The sequence below is a fragment of the Macrobrachium nipponense genome, chromosome 20, assembly GCF_015104395.2.
Source record: "Macrobrachium nipponense isolate FS-2020 chromosome 20, ASM1510439v2, whole genome shotgun sequence".
In the NCBI taxonomy this organism is placed as follows: domain Eukaryota; kingdom Metazoa; phylum Arthropoda; class Malacostraca; order Decapoda; family Palaemonidae; genus Macrobrachium; species Macrobrachium nipponense.
The window spans coordinates 38,179,884-38,198,981 of NC_061089.1; the positions used below are offsets into that span (position 1 = coordinate 38,179,884).

The 19,098-nt window shown below is 40.8% G+C and overlaps 1 protein-coding gene across 2 annotated transcripts in view; it reads left to right on the forward strand.

Moving 5' to 3' along the window:
- The window catches only part of LOC135224975 (uncharacterized), a 334,014-nt gene that overhangs the window by 43,991 nt on the left and 270,925 nt on the right, over window positions 1–19,098 (forward strand). For both annotated transcript variants that reach the window (XM_064264281.1, XM_064264285.1), the window contains exons 3-4: window positions 7,809–8,043; window positions 10,476–10,631. In XM_064264281.1, coding sequence (XP_064120351.1) covers window positions 7,809–8,043; window positions 10,476–10,631 — 391 coding nt within the window. The remainder of the gene's footprint in view (window positions 1–7,808; window positions 8,044–10,475; window positions 10,632–19,098) is intronic.

Below are 19,098 nucleotides of genomic sequence, written 5' to 3' on the forward strand. Positions count from 1 at the left end.
AATTTACTATTGTCTTTGCTAGACAAGTGCCATAAAGCCAGATTGCCAATAACCGAGGCCGCCAATAAATGGGGAGCGCCTGTACTGTGGTTGGTGGTGTTTTTTATAATTGAAAAATTGAAATTGTTTTCATTGTAGGATATTAGGTGTTAAACATTTGATTATAAAATAAGCTATGTCATAGGTAAATTTGCCCACCTGTAGGATGTGTTATGTGGTCTGAGCACAGTTGAGGTAAACAAGCTTGAAGAGAATAAAAACTTTCAATTTCCCATTAATTATGTGAGATATTAAAAATTGCTATCACTGTAGCATAAATAAGACTATGTACTACATTAAAAATATTTTATATAGCATAAATAAATCTACAGAAAGTATTTCAGATTGTTAAGTAGACTAGACTATGCTGTAATATATAGTAGGTTAGCTCTGCTTATTTGACATGATTTTTTCCATTTACAGTGAGATTCGTAGACCCTATCCCTATTATAGGTAAAGAAGTACCTTTGCTGTTAAATTCCCTTGACTCTTAAATCTTGCCCACATATTTGTGTCGACAGCAAAAAAAGGGATTTTGACGAAGGAAAAATCTATTTCTGGGGAAGACCTGTGTCGCCCGGTGAAATGGTCCTGTAGCACACATTTCTAGGTATAAATAGATGCTAAATATACTACCATAGAAAAGCTAAATGGAATGCTGAAGTTACTACCCTCAGCTCGAACACCATAGGACGTCGGTATAAGCACTGGGGCGAGTAGAGGCCACTATCACAGGTCTTCTGCCAATTAGAAGATTCCCTTCAAAGTCCCTCACAAGGCAAGTGCCGTTACAAGGACTACTACATTTACCTTCTGCTCGCTACTACTACAACCCACGCCCGGTGGCTTCATTCCTAGATTACGCACCCAAGATTGGACTGGCTACAGGGTGGGGATCAGGAGAAGAAAGAGGGACGGGTTCACCGGGTGACACAGGTCTTCCCCCAGAAATAGATTTTTCCTTCGTCAAAATCCCTTTTCTGGGTTCGACCTGTGTCGGCCGGTGAAATAGTATCAGAGAATTGCCATACAAGCTTGAAAGATACAAAGCAAAGATATAAGGAACAATAAAACTTAATGTTCTCTTAAGATTAAATTTAATAACCAACGTAAAGAAACAAGCAAACTTAGTTGTATTCTTAAAATTAAGTTTTAATAACTAATATTAAAGTAATAAATTACAACAGTATGACAGGTGGAACCAATATAACCAGATACATACAAGTATATACAATAACAGGTAAGGAATACAAAAAGGGGCCATATACACTATTTACAAGTCTGGCAATGAAATGACAAGCAAACCAGCCCGGCACCTGGGGGGAAGATTGGTAGAGGTTACGAGCAAGGCAGGTAGGAAGGAATGAATATCAAGGGAAAAAAGCTAAGCAGAATAAAGGAATAGAAAATAGAGTTCTAGGATTCGGTCATCTCAGGGGAGACTATGCTCCCTGCAGCCACTGCTGAAAATTTAAGGGCCTCTAAATTCTTGAGATAGTGGCGTTTAAGTAGTGCCGGAGATTTCCAACCCGTTTATTTCTTCAGATCCTCGAAGTTCATATTGTGAAAATAGTTAATCGAGGTAGCCACTGCTCGGATATCATGGGCGTGAGGGACTGAATCCGGATTGGCTTGTTTGTCTAATACCTTTTGAGGAAATTGTTCCGCCTTTCTCTCTAATAAAAAGAGGATCTGAAGACTTTTCAGAAGTTCTGGCCAGATAAGATTTTAGAGTGACAACAGAACACAATGATGCATCCTGTGTAAGAGATATAATCTTCCACGGAGCCCACCTGTTTTGTGGGTCTTCATTCTTGGCCAAGAATTTCCGATCCGGGGATAGTAGAACTTCACCCGACGTAAGGAAATCGACGTGATTTGGGTCTCTAGAGAGAGCCGACAGTTCAGATATTCTGGCGCCTGAAGCCAGACTCATTAAGAATAATTTTTATTGCAGTGTCTTACCGAACAATTATACAGCTGTTTCCCTACGAATGGCAGACAATAGATTCATACTTCCGCGGTGGCGCCGCCATCGCTGATGTAGGTGACGTCATCTTCCTCCACTCGAGGAGCTACAGGTACAACTGTCCAGGGTAACATCAATTTGTTCTCTGCCGGCTTCTGGTGAACATCGGTGGTCGGTGCAGACTTTTTTCTTCATTTGTTGGGAAGTATTATCTCTCCAATATCGGTGAAGTATTCAACTACGTGTTTGTAGGATTGAAGCTGAATTTCTTTTCTGCAATTTTGTGGTCTTACCATCATGTCGGACTCTAGTCCTTCAGTAGTTAGGTTTTGCGCCGGAGGTTGCAAAACTAGGTTAGTTAAATTAATTTATGATTCGCACACTAAGTGCATTAAGTGTAGGGGTTGTGAGTGCTCTAGAGAATCTACTTGTGATGAATGCAAGGATTGGAGTGCAAAAACATGTGGAGAAAGTTTTTGTTTCTCACTCGGGGAAGATAATTAAGGATAGGAAGAGGAAGGCGGCTCTCAGAGCTGAAAGTAAGACTAGTTTAGCTTCTTCTGCTTCTTCTATTGAAGCACCTGGTCCTATTTCTTCTCCTTCTCCTCTTATTATGTCTCCCATCTTGAGTCCTCCTACTCCTGCTCCTGTAACTCCTTTGCCAACTTCCCATGGAGTTTCTCCTGACACCATTGCCAGCCTCGAGTCTAAATTTGAAAAGAAATTTGATGTATTAGCTAATACGGTGATGCAGAGGTTTATCTGTAAAGTCTTTCATAGAAAAGACTTCTAGAGAAGTGAAAAGTGTCATTGCAGTGCAATCTGAGGGGGTGGCTGTTTGTCCCGATAGTTCTCCTAGACGAAGGTCCCTGTCCCGCTTCCCCGCCTCGGGGAGAAGACATACCGGAGGTCCAAGGGAGACTGTCGGGGTTTGGCCACGGACAGTCGCTTCCTCCATCAATCCTGTGGTGCAACAGCAGGATTCGACTAAACACCATTGGAAAGGTGTGTCGTTCGGTAACCAGTTATCGACAGAGTCAAGTGATTCGTCGCCGGTTAGACGTCGTAAGTGGCGTGATTCTTCAGTCTCATGTTCATTGAAGACGTTCGACTGAAGAGGTGTTCTCTCCGCCCCCTGTGAAGAGGAACAGAGAAGTAGATATCTCTCGCCCGTCGTGTAGCGTAGCTACATGGACTTCGCCTCGTATTCTTACGACAGCGACAGCCGCCTTCGACTCGTTTTGGAGCGTCGATTCTGAGTTCGTCGAGATCTTCGACTCATCAAGCTGTTGAAACTTTACCTTCGACTTCGCATACGACAGATAATTCGACTGGCGCGAGACCTCCGGTGGCGATCGTGTCGAAATCCACGACCCCAGTTGCTTCGACTTCAACTCAAGAAGACGAGAATCTAGTTCCGTTACGTCGACAATTGCAAGAGCTGATGAACCGGATGAAAGAAAACAAACAATGTATGAAGAACAATGAGTCGAATCAAGAACCGTCTCTGTCGCCTATCTCTTCGGATGACAAGGAGGACTTAGAAGCGCATTCTGTCCCTCTCTCGTGTTATTCAAAACTTTTACGCTACCTTCTCAACATGTACCCGGATTACTTCGTAGCAGCCGCTCCAAGGTCGCCTGCTTCCATCTTCCTGATGAGAAGGAAGAATTTCGATCCTCTTCTCCCGAAGCTCGTTCTTTCCAAGGATGCTAAACATTCGCTTCGTGATATAGAAGATTGGTTGAAGGTCAAGAGAGAACTCTGAAAAGCAACTTTCGCCTATCCTCCATCGAAGCTTATTAAGAAGAGGTATAGGTTCTACGTAACCGGAGAAGCCCCCTCTATGGGAGTGTCTGCCTCCTCCCAGGGGGACTTCTCTGGCTTGGTGGATGCAAATAGGAGATCCGCGTTTGCAGCAGCTAAAATATTCTTTACATCGCCTGAGTTGGACCATTTGGTAAAGAATATTTTCATAATTTTAGAAATTATGAGTTTCTTGGACTGGACGATCGGGAGCCCTCACTATGAAAATAGAGGATTGCCCTACTCTTCAGGAAGACCAGGCATTAGACTGGCTTGGGGTTTTGTCATGTGCCGACAAATCAGTTCCGGATGGTTGCGATGAGCTGGCCTCTCTCTTTGCATTCGGGGGACTCAAGAAAAGACAGCTCTGGTGTTCTTTTGTTTCGAGAGGAGTCGCTTCGCCTCAGAAGTCCGCCCTTTTGTTTTCTCCTCTTGACAAGGATCATCTGTTTCCCGAAGAAATAGTGGCCAAGATTCTTTCCGCACTGGAAAAGAAGTCTACTAATGACTTGCTTGCTCGGTCTTCTAAGCGGGTTAAACCCTCGACTGTGACGACTACCACCTCGGAATCACCCTTGTAGACGAAACCCTTTCGGGGGGGTAGGTCTAGCCTATGGTGTTCGAGCTGAGGGTAGTAACTTCAGCATTCCCTTTAGCTTTTTCTCTGGTATATTTAGCATCTATTTATACCTAGAAATGTGTGCTACAGGACGATTTCACCGGCCGACACAGGTTGAACCCAGAAATGTCATTTTAGCACTTATATACTCCTTAGATTTACTTGTGTTTTTATATACAGTGCCACAAATATTTTGTTCTTTTACCACGAATTTTCCTTCTTGCATATATGATGACTGGCAGAGCATAACTACGTAAAAATGTACCTAGATTTGAGTTCATTCCTGACCTAGATTGCAAGTAAAAATTGTTATGCTTATCTACATGGACCTTTCAAAAGATTAAAGAAAATCTGGATGCTCTGGTAACCAAATTGCAATCAAAATCTTCATCAATCAGTGTCTAGAGGAATGACCATAAATAATCATTCAGGGAAGTCTATAGCTAATTTTAATGTAAACTATTATGCAATGTCCCATCACGTATTAGAAAATGAATTGTTGCATAAGCTACAAGCAGTCCCTGGTTATTGGCAGGGGTTCCTTCCTCTGCAGGGTCCTGATGAGCGAAAACTGCCATGAACTGAAACTCGGCAATTTATAATGCTTATGGGGTGGATTTTTGGTTAATGGCGCCAATAACCAGTTAATGGTGCCTCCATTAGGTATGTTATGGCACCATAACTCTGTTATCGATAACTGAAACTCGGCCCTTTATGGCACCATAAATCGCTGATTTGCTGGTGCTAGACAAGCTATAAAACCAGACCAGCATTAACCAAGACTGCCAATAACCAGGGACTGCTTGTACAGAAGAATATATAGAATATAGATAAATGAATTTTAAGAATATTATAATTGACAAATTTATCTCGACCATTAATAAAGTTTATCTCAACGACTGAGTTAAAGAACTTTTTTTTTGTGACGTGAGATGGTGAACAGCATTGAGTACTAGGAAAGCATTGCTGATAACTGAATAAAGCCAAGTAATTTTTATTGAATAAACATTTTAAAGTTATCATAAGAAGTTAGGTTATTGTTTTGCTTCCTTTAAAAAATATATATGAAGTGTGACATAAAGAAACGAGACTTGTCTCAAAATAGTTTTACTATTACAAAATATACAGAGAAATTACACATTATCCCCTTCAAAATAATCCCCCCAGAGTTAATGCACTTCTGCATTCATGTCTCCCACCCACAGAAGCAATCGGCAAAGTCCTCCTCCTTGAGCCCCCTGAGCTCCCTTGTCACAGTGGGTTCCTTTGGGCACAGTCTTCTGCTTGGGGAAGAGCCAGAAGTTGCACGGTGGGAGATATGGGGAATAGGGTGTGAGAACTACAATCTGTTTGTTGGCCACAAGTGCCTCACACTGAGCGTGGTGTGTTCAGGCACATTGTGGTGAAGTAGCCATGAATTCTCTCTCCACAGAGCCTGCCTGCTGCCCCACACCCGGTCATGGAGGCAATTGAGGACCTGCTGGAAGAAATACTGGTTGACTGTCTGACCCTAAGGTATGAACTCATGATGGACCACTCCCTTCTGGTTGAAGAATATGATCAGCATGACCTTGATCTTTGATTTGAATATGCAAGCCTTCTTGGGTCTTCTACTGCAGGCTCTGTCTCTTGGTTTCTGGGTCGTACTGGAAGTCCCAGGTCTCGACACCTGTGATGACCTTGTCAAGGAAATCTGGATCATCCCCATTCGACTTCAGCAAGTCTCGACAAATATTGACCCAGAATCCGACTCCAGCAAGTCTTGACAAACATTGACCCAGTGTTCATATGGTCATGCAACAAAAGCTGTTACCATCTTGGTACACACTTGCATTCCCAGCTCCTGCACCAAGATGATCCTCACTGACTCCCTGTTCAGACTGAGCTCCTCTGCTGTCATCTGCACTATCAATCTGCGTTTTCTCCACACCAGCTGTTGCACTTTGGCACTGTTCTCAGCTGTCTTCATTGAGGAAGGCTGTCCTGACTTGGGGTCATCCTATACCTCCTCGCAGTCACTCTTGAAACATTTGTGCCCCTCAAAGACTCACGGCTGGGACATCACATCTTCTCCATAGGTCTCTTGGAGAAGTTTGAGACACTCTGTTGGGCCCTTCCCTAACTTAACCAGAAATTTCAAATTGATTCAAACCAGAAATTTCAAATTGATTCTCTGCTCCATGTTTGTGCCACCTCCAGTTGCGTGACTAAACAACAGCCTGAAGCAGAAGCACAGAATGAGCAAATGAACAACATTATAGAGAATAGGGGTGAGATGTTGCACAACACAGTGATGTATAAGCAGTTAGCCAATTGGCATTGAGGCATAAGTGGCTCCACCGTCTCGTTTCTTTATTGTCACACCTTGTACAGTATTAAAGTTTTTCTAATTAATTTTTTAGTGCCAAAGTAACTGACCTTTTTTAGTCCCAAAGTATCTCTGACCCAAAAGTCTTGAGCAGAAGTATCTAGCCAAAGGCTAGCCTCTTTCATCTTGTTCTGTTAAGAAATTGTCTCGCTGAAGTGTTTCACATACCGTATACCTGAATATAACTTTTCATCTTGAAAACGTGTACAGGCAGTCCCTAGTTATTATCGGTTATCTGGTTTGATGGTGATTGTCTAGTGGTGAAAATCTGCAATTTGCGGCACCCTAATGTGTTGATTTCCAGGTATCGGCACCAATAATAGAGTAGCATTGGAGCCGATGCATTACCTAACAGAGGTGCCATTAACTGGTTATCTGTGCCATAAGCACCATAAATCACTGATAAAATCACCGTTTTTCGGTTATCAGCAATTTGCGCTTATCATCAAACCATCAGAACAGAACCCCTACTGATACCTAGGGACTGCCTGTATTTTTAAAGCAGAAAATGGAAAATTTTATGCTTATGGAGATAGAAGGTTAATTACCAATAGTGCTATTTTCTTGATAGTATGGTAAGTTAATGATGTGTATTTATTTAATGTTCAGTGTATTTGGATTAATATGAATTTTGCTATGTCAGTAATGAGTCATTTTTACACATTGGTGACTGAATATTACATAGCACAATTAACCCTTTGAGATGACATCAAATAATGTCATGCAAATTTCATCCGTTGTTATTATGCAGACGTGATTCTTGGAAAAAAACATAATTTAATCATGAACATTTTGATGTTAGGAAGTGTTGGGTTGACATTTGGATGGTGTTAAGAGATTGATAAACTCTAGCCCTCAGAAAGATGAACCATTCCCTGAGTATTATCACTAAATCATTTTTGAATAGCAATTACTAGTAAGAATTTTTTGCTTTTTTCTTAAGTTTTCTACTTGTAGTAGCAGACATCAACAGTAATAGATTATACAGTAATTAATATACATTACAGCTGGATTGATGGCAGGTTCAGGGACTCTAGGCTCAGTATCTGCAGCCTCATTAGTTGGAGGCTCCTCAACATGTACAAGAGATTCCATGATTGGTTCTCATATGATTGGTGCACAGAATTCTGAATCAAGTACAAATATAGCAGGCACTAGAGATCCAACTCTTGCACAACTTCCCCTTTCATCACCACAGCATCATGGGATGGGACAGCCCTTGTCACCATCACATGGAAACCGGTAGGATATCTATCTCTCTTTTGCATTTACCCTGTCAAGTTAATGAATAGATTTTTAAAGATTTTATAGTTCTGTATTAATTATTATGGTGTTAATTTTTACTTTATAATGGTGTAGTTTAACAAGACCTGAGTTACATTTGTAGATCTCATTTAAAAGATTTACTATTTGGATTAGAACTAAAATGTGGAGCAAGTTCAAGTTGAAGAAGTTGAACAGCTAAGTGGGAGGAGACCAGAGGGAATTAATGAAAAGTACGTAATAGGGTCATATTGCAAACAACTTTTAGTGCCAATGATAGTGTGCTGTTTAGGGCATATGTAGGTGGTACCCCCTTTGGGAGTGTTAATTAAGTGAGATGCTGACTTACATATTTGGTTTTATGAAGAAATAATACATTTACTGTACATTTTGGTCTGTTTTTTTAATACAATTCCAGTATATAATGGTGATGGTAGTAGGAAATTTAACATTATCATCAGCCCTTGGAGTGTGCAGTTGATCAGAAAAGCTACTTGCTTGCTTCCTGTAAGTTTTATATGAAAAATTATGCTTTTAAGCTTTTTTTTTCGTAGAAATCAGTTGAACCCCAGAGTTGATGATTAACTCCTGTGTTCTTTGTTATTAGAAAAAACTTGAATAGATGATATTTAAAGGTTAAGACAGCTTGAGCTGTCGCTTACAACATTTGGTGTGAAAAGAATTTTTTTTATATTAAGTGGAATAATCTTGGGGCTTTTATTTCCTCTAGGTTGTAAATTTTTTGTTACCTATAGTACTTGAGGTTTCTTAGGAAATGAGTATTGTACACCAAGTTGCCTTACAGGTAATTTTTAGTACTCTTTAATATTATCAGACTTGTTATAAAGCCTTGTCTCAATCCTAACAGATGTGTTCACCATTAAGTATTGTATATTTACCTTTTTCCTCTGGAAAGAACTTAAACTACTAAGCAGAGACAGCCCTTGAAGAGTTTCATTGTTTAAATGAGACCAGTTAAATTTTGCATTTTGTTTTGATTTGCATTACTGTATTTTTTAAAGAAAAATTATATATAAAAAAAAGATTTCATCTGCTACTTGGAAACCAGGAAGAGTACCGTATTTGCTGGGGTATTAGACACATCCTTTTATTGGTAACTTTGTAAAAAAAACTGCCCTGCATCCATTGCTGCTGTATTAAAGATGGGAGACCAAGCAATGTAGGCTCAGCTTGGCCTTTCCTACATAGAGCATACTGGTTAGTCAGAAAAATTGTTGCTAGTAATAAAGCATTGAAAAACAAGCATAATTATTACAGAAAATTGTGTTACTAATAATAAGATATTCAAAACAAGCAGACTAAAGAAAAATTGCTTATGATACGTTGACAGTTAGCCCGTCAGCCATTTGCAATGAGTGGATATAAACAAAATCCTACCACTGCATGTTGTTTATTTATGGTAAATTTCATACAAAGTCCATACTTTATTCCAGTATACTCTCACAATATTGTATTTTGTATACAGAATCATACATTTTTCCCTACAAAATCACTAGAATATCATTCAATAAATGTGTGATGAAACATGCTAAAATATGTCACAAAATATCCTTGAAAAATATGGGTGCGTCTTACGCAAGGGTGAGTCTTATGCACTGGCAAATAAAGTAATTTCCTTGTGCTTCTTTTTTTTTACTATGTATTTTTGATTAAGTTTCAGTGAATTTATGGTAATCATCAAACTCTACTTCATATTTTTATGTTCACTAGTTTCAATGATTTTATGATAACCATCAACCAAGTCTAGCAATTAGTATTATTGTCCTAGATCTGTTTTCTTAGATAAAATAAAAAATGTCTGAGATAGAGGAAATAATGGTAAGGCAGAATTAGCAGTATCTTTAGAAGAATTTTGTTTAATTGGCTGTACTGTGTAGCCATTTGTATGGGAATAAATTAATGCCACTGATATCTTAATATTTACAGGTGTATATTGACAGATTATAAAACTCAGTATTTGAATTCTTTTGAAATTTATGAAATGTAATCAGTACAGTGGACCCCCTGTTTGTGTTCTCCAGATTCGCGGACTCATTATTCGCAGAAAATTTGCCTATTCGCAGTATTTTTCTATGAGAAATATCAACAAATTCCTTTTTTTTTATCAGTTTCATTACAAAATGCAGTTTTTGTAATAAAACTATTTAAAAGACCAGGTATAAAAATTTGTAGTGGGTTTTTTGTGAGTTTTAACTAACAGAATAGGAGGTTTTAAGAATTTTTATAGCGGTTCCAGCTATTCATGGGTTCTAACTTCGTGGGGGGGAGGGTTGTCTGGTACGCATCCCCCGCAAATATGGGGTGACCACTGTACTTATGTTTTGTATGTAAAGGTTTTTAACCAACATTAACAGGTTTTACTCTGAATAACGGTTATTATTTTTGAACAGGCCGATGACACTTTCTGATTTGGAAAACACAGTGCAGAAGCAAATGCCGCCTGTGAGCCCACTTGGTGTAGAAGGTAGACGATCACAATTTGCATCACTTAGAGATAAACAGACATCATTCCAAAGTGATTTGTCAGGACTTTCCTTACAAAGCAGGTGAGTAGTACTTAAATTGGAAGATTTCAGTATTGTCTTATCATAGGTAATATGTGTAGAGTTTTTGGAAGAAACTTGTAACAGCATTTAGTATTTAAAGCTTTAATGCCCACAAATACACTAAGCTGGCACCATCTCTCTAAGCTGGTGCAGAGAGGAGGCTTTGTACCAAACAAAAGTTCAGTAAAAGATAAAAACAACAAACGCCATCTCAGCATGTCCAAAGCATTTGTCAGCCTCGAGTTCATCTCTTCAAAGGAATGAAACCAAGAAAGTCGAGTTTTCAAGTGATGACAGTTTTAGCATTGATAAATTGCCTGTATCATAAGAGGCACTTCTCCATGGCTTCAAAAAACCAGAAGACAAGTGCTGGCAGACTTTAAAGAAGCTTTGTGCATAGAAGTATGAGAAAACTTACAAGATGCATTCTGAAGAAGAAAACTTGGGTTCTCATTCTCCAAATACTTAATGGGTGCTGAAATACTCTCAAGACAACTGGGACCTATTCTCTACTTGGCCTTTTTCCTTCACCAACCGAAGATGACAAGAAGTGCAATGCTTCAGCAAGTGGCAACAAATCAAAGGAGATTCCTCTGATTCAAATTATTCCTACCAGAGTGCGACAGCTGATGACAGATGGTGACAGCTGGCAGTAAGAGACAATAGCAGCCAAGTACCCATAGCACATCTCCCACTTGATGAAAGAGCGACAAGGAAACATCCTTAGAAAACTAAGTAGCTTGAATAATTTCTAGTTTGGAACAACAGAAGATACTGTAACCATGGTTGGATTGCAAAGAAAAACATTAATCAAGGCAGAAGTGAGAGATTTGCCAATAGTGGAAGAAGAATCATGCACAGAATGAATAAGTGCATGCACAGAATGAATAAGTGCATCTCAGTGGAGAAAGAGGAATAGCAGACAAGGATTTAGAATGAGCATAGCTGTAGAAGTTTAACAATTAACTGAGCTGACATAACATCAGAGTGAGTACAACTCACTGCTAACATATTTTTGTTATACCTATGTAATTATGTAATCCTATCAGTGTTGACAACCTCATACTAGGTGCTGATGACGGTAGACGTCGCATTAAATGAGATCCAGAGTGTGAAAAATGAGAGGCAGGTGTTTAGAGAACAAATAGAAATCATATTGCCCTGAGAAACCAACCTGGTTCCCTGGCAGTGGACTTTTTCAACTGTCACAGAGCAGTTCATAGAATGGGGTACAGATGGGCGAAGGCTAACACCTTACATCTTATGGGGGAACGCAGAAATGATTGCACACTATGGGAGACCCGGAATGGTTCTTTAACTTCTTAATGGGCTTTTCCTGAACCAAAAGAGGAGTGGAAGGTGGAGCTAAAGAGAAGTCTCAGTACTAACTAAAGCATTAGCAAAGGAAAAGTCTAGACAGAGTAAGAAAAACTACTGAAGGACTTGAAGGAGGAAGAATGACATGTTAGAGACCTGACCTAACTATCTGCTTCCCTTCACTTCCTATATAGTAGACCCCGGTTTTCCACTGGGGATGTGTACCACAACCTCCTGCAAATAGCTAGAATCTGCAAAAACTTGAAACCCCTCTAAAAATGCTTATACGCAGTCCCCGGTTATCAGCAGTGCTCCGTTCCAACAGCTTAATGAGAAGCAAAAATTGCCGATAACCGGATTTTGGCACTGATAGCCGGTTAATGGCACCTCTGTTGGGTACCTATCAGTGCAAATACTCTGTTATCGGCACCGATAACCTGAAATTGGTACATTTTGGCACAAAAATTACCAATTTTCGGTGCTAGACAAGCACTATAAAATCGGATCTCCGATAACTGAGGCAACCAGTTACTGAGGGCCTCCTGTGCCTGAATATTTTAATAGTTTATCAGAAAAGTGCATTTAGTTTTGAAAATTATATGAAAATACAGTAATTAGCGAATAAGCACCGAAAATTGCAGATTTTTGGCTTTCAGCAATTTCGATAATCTCAGCCATCGGAACGAACCCCCGCTGAAAAAATAACCGGGGACTGCCAGTAGAGTGAACCCCCCGTATTCATGTTCTCAAGATTTGCAGACTCACTAATTCACGGATTTTTCTGTGGAACCTATCTAAAAGTTTTCATGGGAAGATTGGCTCATTTGCGGGGTTTTCTGTGGAATGTATCTATAAAAATATTCGCCTGTCCCCACTATTCGCAGATGCGAATTATTTTTATAAATTAATGTTATGTATTTTCATATTTTTACTGTATAATATGTAAACAAATTAAATTATATAATAAATAATATTTTAATCTACGGGTACTCACTGGTGATGAATGTGATTATAGATGATAATGAGAATTAGTTGTGTACTCTGATGAATGATGATGAAGATATGATGGCACAGCAAAGTAGAGGAGTTACATCTCTGAGGGTGTCCCTTCACCTTCTTCACAAGGCGCTTCGTCAGAAGTTTTGGAAGGTACCGCCTTCTTGAGTAAATTGAGCATGTTAACTAAGGTGGTATGGTAGGGCTGCATGAGTGCATCAACAGTACATAATGGTAAAAGTTGTTGTCCTTTCTACATTCTTAATCAATGCCTTTATCATTGTCTGTATCTGCTTGACATTACTGATCAATTTGCACAGCCCATGAAATTGTTCAAAATCCTGGTCGGTTGATTGGATAATGAGGGCAGCGAGTTCTCCAAGAATGACCTCCCCTAGTATTTTACCCTGCTCATGCTCATTCTCAATGCAGGTGACTGCTCTTTTAGTCACACCATAATGGACTGCTAACTTCTCACGGACTTTTGCCTCTCTTAGCATAACAATCATGTCTACTTTCTCCTCATTTGTCATTAACTGTAAGGTCTTTTGACACTCAGTAGGCTCTTTGCCAGAAGCTTTAGGAGAAGCAGAGCATTTAGAGGACATTTTAGTGGACAATTTCATGGAATATTCTTAGTTCATAGTATATACTGTACACACACAGTGTACAAATGAGAGAACATTGAACTGTATTGGGTCAATTTAGTTTACATTGTGCATATGTAGATGTGCACTGATATTTTGTGCATACTTTACATTTTGTTAAATATTTTGTTTTAAGATGATTTTTAAATATACGTACATACATAAAGGGTTTTAGGATGATACAAGGATGCAGAGCATATCTAAAATACACAAGACAACGGGAATAGCAGGATACGCATGTTTTCATCTGCGGTATGTTGTATTTTCCTGTATACAGTGGTCCCCCCGTATTCGCGGGGGATGCGTACCAGACCCCCCCCGTGAATAGTTAGAACCCGCGAATGTTTGGAACCCCTATAAAAATGCTAAAAACAGCCTATTTTTAGTTAAATCTCAAGAAAAATCCACTAAAAATGTTCCTACATGGTTTTTTTAATAGTTTTATCACAAAAAGTGCATTTTATGATGAAATTCATCAAAAAAACCAGGAATTTGTGGATATTTATCATAGAAAAATACCGCGAATGTGCAAATTTTCCGCGAATAATGCAGGGAAACGTTCCAGAGAGAAATCCGCGAATATGTGAGTCCGTGAATCTGGAGAACGCGAATACGGAGGGTCCACTGTACATACTAAGTATATTTTTGTGACTACATTTTTTACTATGATGAAAAAAGATGTCTTAATTTTCAAAAATTACAGTTCTGTAATATGTTAATGTAAACACAGTAAAATTTCAATAAAATTAATTTGTTTTTCTTAACCCTTAATGGATGGATATGATCACTTCAGTAGCAATACATAACAGATCTTGGGTGGACGGTGGATTTATTCATGGTGAGTAACAATATTACGTGCCATTGATTTGGGGGAATCTGGCAGGAAAGAGATGCCATTACTTCTATAGACCATAAGTTCACTAATGGCAACTTTTAGACTGGCTATAATCAAGTGTGCAGCTCATGAGAGTTAGTTGTGATCTTGACTTGAAGAGAGAATGTACTGCCTCTCTATCTCACATGATGTCTTTCTATATATTTGCTCTTAAATATACCCAGGGGTTGCTGTTGGTTTTTGTTCTTATCTTTTATGATAGTATGTCAGTTATAATTGTAATTCTGCAAAGAAAAGTAAAAAAGGAATATTAGGAAAGACATGTACGTATAATCCAAAAATGTTACTACATCTTTGATCTCAATAAATTTGCATAAATATTTTACAACAAATATACTCAGAAGTTGTTACCAATTTTTAGTTCTTATCTGTTATGATAATGTATGAACTGTAATTATAATTTTACAAAATAAAATAAATTTATTAGAAAAATCATGCATTATTTGGTAAAATTTACGACTGTCTTGTAAGGGAGGCCCCACAAAGGGTTGTAAATAGTCTTTTTCAACTTTTTGTAAAAGGTTGGGAAATTTTTTTAGAATTTTTTCTTACACCTCGTGCATTTGCATTTCTTCCTCTTTCCATTGATGTGTTTTTTCTTAAATTGGCTTACCCCAAAGTTTTACCCGGCCTGGGGTGCTGCATCTTGGTTTTTACCCGGGCTATTAAGGGCGGGTTAAAGGTGCTTCACCCAAGCCAACTTTCTATAGATAAATAACTCTTGACGCAGCCAATCCAGGAGCACAATTCATTTTCCTTTGCCTGTACACTTCACATTGAATGGTTGAAACCTGAGTTCCTATCTCAGTGTAGTGATTTACTGATACAGGCAATCCTCAGTTATCGGCGATCTGGTTTTATGGGGCTTGCTAGCACCAAAAATGCACCAGAAGTCACTGAAATGGTCTAATTTTTGGTTATCGGCACTGTTAAGAGTGAATTGGTGCCAATACAAAACTAACAGAGGTGCCATTAACTGGTTATCAGTGCCACAATCTGGTTATTGGCAATTTTCGCTTATCATCAAGCTGTCGTAATGGAACCCCCTGCCAATAACTGGTGACTGCCTATATATGCGGATGTAATCACGAATCTGTGTTTTACATATTAAATATCTGTATGAATTGTGCCGAAAATGGCTCCTAAAAAGAGCCTCCCTGCTACTTTTAAGGCATTTCGTAAAGAGCCTAAAAGAAAGAAGGTCATGAAGCTCGACAAGAAGGCAAAAGTTTCACCATAGTTGGCCGCCATTTTAATGTGAATGAGAGCACACTTAGATAAATTAGGAAGAAAGAAAGTGAAATAAGAAAGAGTTTAGGCATGAGCTACTTTGGTACTGTGAAAACAGTGTTTGACAGTGCAAGATAAAACAATTGTGAGAATGGAATCTGCTGTGGTGTACTGGATAAAGGACTGCTGGAAGAAGAAAGTGCCCTTTGTGTCCAACATTCATTTGCAAGAAAGTAAGACAACTTATCAGCAATTATCAACTGCTACGAAAGGCAACAACGTAGAGGCACAGGAGGCATTGATACAGTGGCACAGGAAGGTGATGAAGGGGAATTAGAATTCTTGGGCTTTGATGAACTTGTGCCTGAAGAAGAAGAAGAGGAAGAGAAAGAACCACAACTGGGGCCATCATTAGCTCCTCCAGGTTTTCAGGTGAGCAAAGGATGGTTCCACCAGTTCCAGGAGCAGCTTCCACCTAAAGTCTGTTTGTTCATATGCGAACAAACCTGAGGTCTTAACAATAGGATAATTTCTAGTGCCTAGCTGGATCTGGTTAAAAAACAGATGAAAGCAAGGAATCTTGTGATAGCTGGCAACTAATGCGTAGATCGGGTAAAGAATGGTCAAAGACCATTCACCTACGACAACGCGTCAGTCTTTTCTTAACCGCCTGGGCGAGTGAGTGGTTAACCTCTCTTGGCCTTTACCCGGTTCATTGCCCGTTTTGCTTGTGTTTAGTGTATGTGTGTTTGCAGATATATGGCTGCTTCTGCTCCTTCTTGGCCTCGTCAACGTGTGTACCCAGAATTCCAGGTTTTCCGTGTTCTTGTTTTTTTGGTTTCGGTGGCGACCGATCCCCACATCACATGTAGCAGGTGCCATTCTAATTTTTGTACTATAATGTATCCTTGCACGGAATGCCAGGCATAGCCTAAAGAGCAGTGGAAGTCATTTTATAGCAAGAGAGAACATCGAAGGGTTTCGACTCTTCCTTCTTGGGAAGGTTTTTCACCTCTTCCCATTGCTTCGTCTCCTGCAGTATCAACCCCCATAGTAGTGTTGTTCCTGTGTCTACTTCCTTTTCTTCCATTGATTCGTTGCTAGAAGTATCGGAAGGCCACCAGGCTGCTTTTTGTAATGATTCCTGGGAAGGGGGGAGGATTTTTCATCATTCTCATTTATTCCAGAGTCGGAGGCATCCAAGATGGCAGCGATTTGGAGGACGCTCGGGCTAAGGTGGGTATCCCGTCCTTAGAGGGGTTGCACTTTTGGAGGCTTGCTACCCCCCTCCTCAGGCTGGCCAGTCCATCCCCCCCCCTCCCCCCCCCCCCCCCTCTTCCCGGCCTCGTCTTCGGGGGTAGCCGAGTCAGCCATCTTGTATTGCTCCGCCAGTGACTGTTGCTGCTGCTTCGAGTTGGAGGGAAGCTGTGGCGTCAGCCCCATTGATGACGTCATGGGACCCGTCGTTGTGTATTCCTCCACCAGTGGCGTCTGATTCCCCTTCACGCCGAGGGGAAGCCGTGATGTCATCACCACTTGTGACGTCACACTCATCGATGATGTCACTCCCAGTCGTCTCCTCTGCACTGCCTGTATCTGTCGTGATGTCATCTTTGCCAACCAGTTCACTACATTTCCCTTCCATGTCATTGGAGCCTTCTCTTGCAGATCAGTCTGAGGTTATATGCCGGGCAGTGCTTAAGAGGTTGGACTCTGTTTTGAATGATAAGTTGGCTGCCTTGTCGGTTGGGAGGATTGGAAGGAAACGCGTTGCTTTGTCCCCGCCTCCTGCGAAGAGATCGCATAAGGAACCAGTACTGTATTCCTCTCCCTCTTCCCCCTCTATGCCACGTCAGTGTATCAAGCATTGGAAGGCTAAGGACTTTGCTCTTTCTTCGTGTACAAGGGAGGAACAACGCGGACGTGTTCTCGAGAGTCTTGGTGTTTTGGGGAGAGTTAGTGTATCTTCCCTTGTGTAATCTGCAGCAGCTGCTTCGTCCTCTGCATCAAATTGCGGGCATGTTGCAACCTCCCCCGTCCGTGCACATCGCGAGTTTGTTGCAACCTCCCCCGTCCATGCACATCACGAGCGTGTTGCAACCTCCCCTATCCATGCACATGATGCAAGTGCTCCTTCTCCAAGGCCTATTCATCGCCGTAAGGATCTGGAGGCGCCTGTCAAGAGGTCGAAAATGGTGAGCGCAAAGTTGGTGCAGTAGGAGAGTTTGTAGGAGAGTTTGTGTGCCCCTCTCACTGGTGCTTCTAAGAGTTCGATTCTGGAGGATTCTCCTTCGATCTCGAGTGTTCAGGATTCCTCTCCAACTCACATTTGTAAGTCTGTCACGGCCGTAACCATTCACGGACATGTTAATGAATCATCTGTTGGAGGGGAACGTAGTGATGTTCCTAGTGTTATGGTGAATTCGTCTCTGGAGCTGACACGTGGACCCAGCCCAGACAGGTTAGTTGGTGTTTTGGGCTGTTTGGCTGCTGATCCTACCGTTAATTTTAATGGGGAAGGTGTCTTAAAGGAGCCTACACATTATTCTCGTCGTTGGTCTCCGTTGCTGGAACAGGAGGAGGGTGACATGCAAGAGTTGTTGTCTTCCTTTTCGGAAGTTGTTGATCTCATTTGTGGGCTCAACAATTTGGAAAGTAGGTCTCAGGCTCGGTCGTCTTACACTCCTTACTTGGAAGCCTTGGTGGGAGCTACGTAGGATCCCAAATCATCTCTTCAGCTTCCCTTGTCGGGGCACGTCCAGTTGGTCTTGCATAGGGTCAACGCCTCTGTTTCGAACCGCGGCGGTTCGCTTCACTCTAGGGGCTCTGCCAAGCTACATCCCCGCCTCTCATGAGGCATGAGAAGTACTATGCTACAAAAACTCGCTTTTTTTATGTCACGCCATCTTAACCAGACTCATTTGCTTTTTTTATGTCACGCCCCATCCTTAACCCAGGACGTCATTTGCTTTTTTTTTGATGTCGCGCATCTTAACCCAGACGTCATTGCTTTTTTTTGTTTTTTTATGTCACGCCATCTTAACCCAGACGTCATTTGCTTTTTTGATGTCGCGCCATCTTAACCCAGACGTCATTTGCTTTTTTGATGTCACGCCATCTTAACCCAGACGTCATTTGCCTGAAGCCGGGATTGACTTTGGAGCAGGTGAGGTCAGTGGCTCCGTCCTTATCTTCGCAGGATGCCTCAACATTGAAATCTACGGCAGCCTCCATATTGCAGATAGTTTCTTGGCTGGACTTCTGGTCTGTGGTGATTGCCAAGATAGCTTCTGACATGTCCCCAGAAGGGTTGGTGAGTGCATCCTCGCTTGCCAGTCTGTTGCAGTCCGGAGGCAAGGCGTTTTCGTATATGGGCTAACCT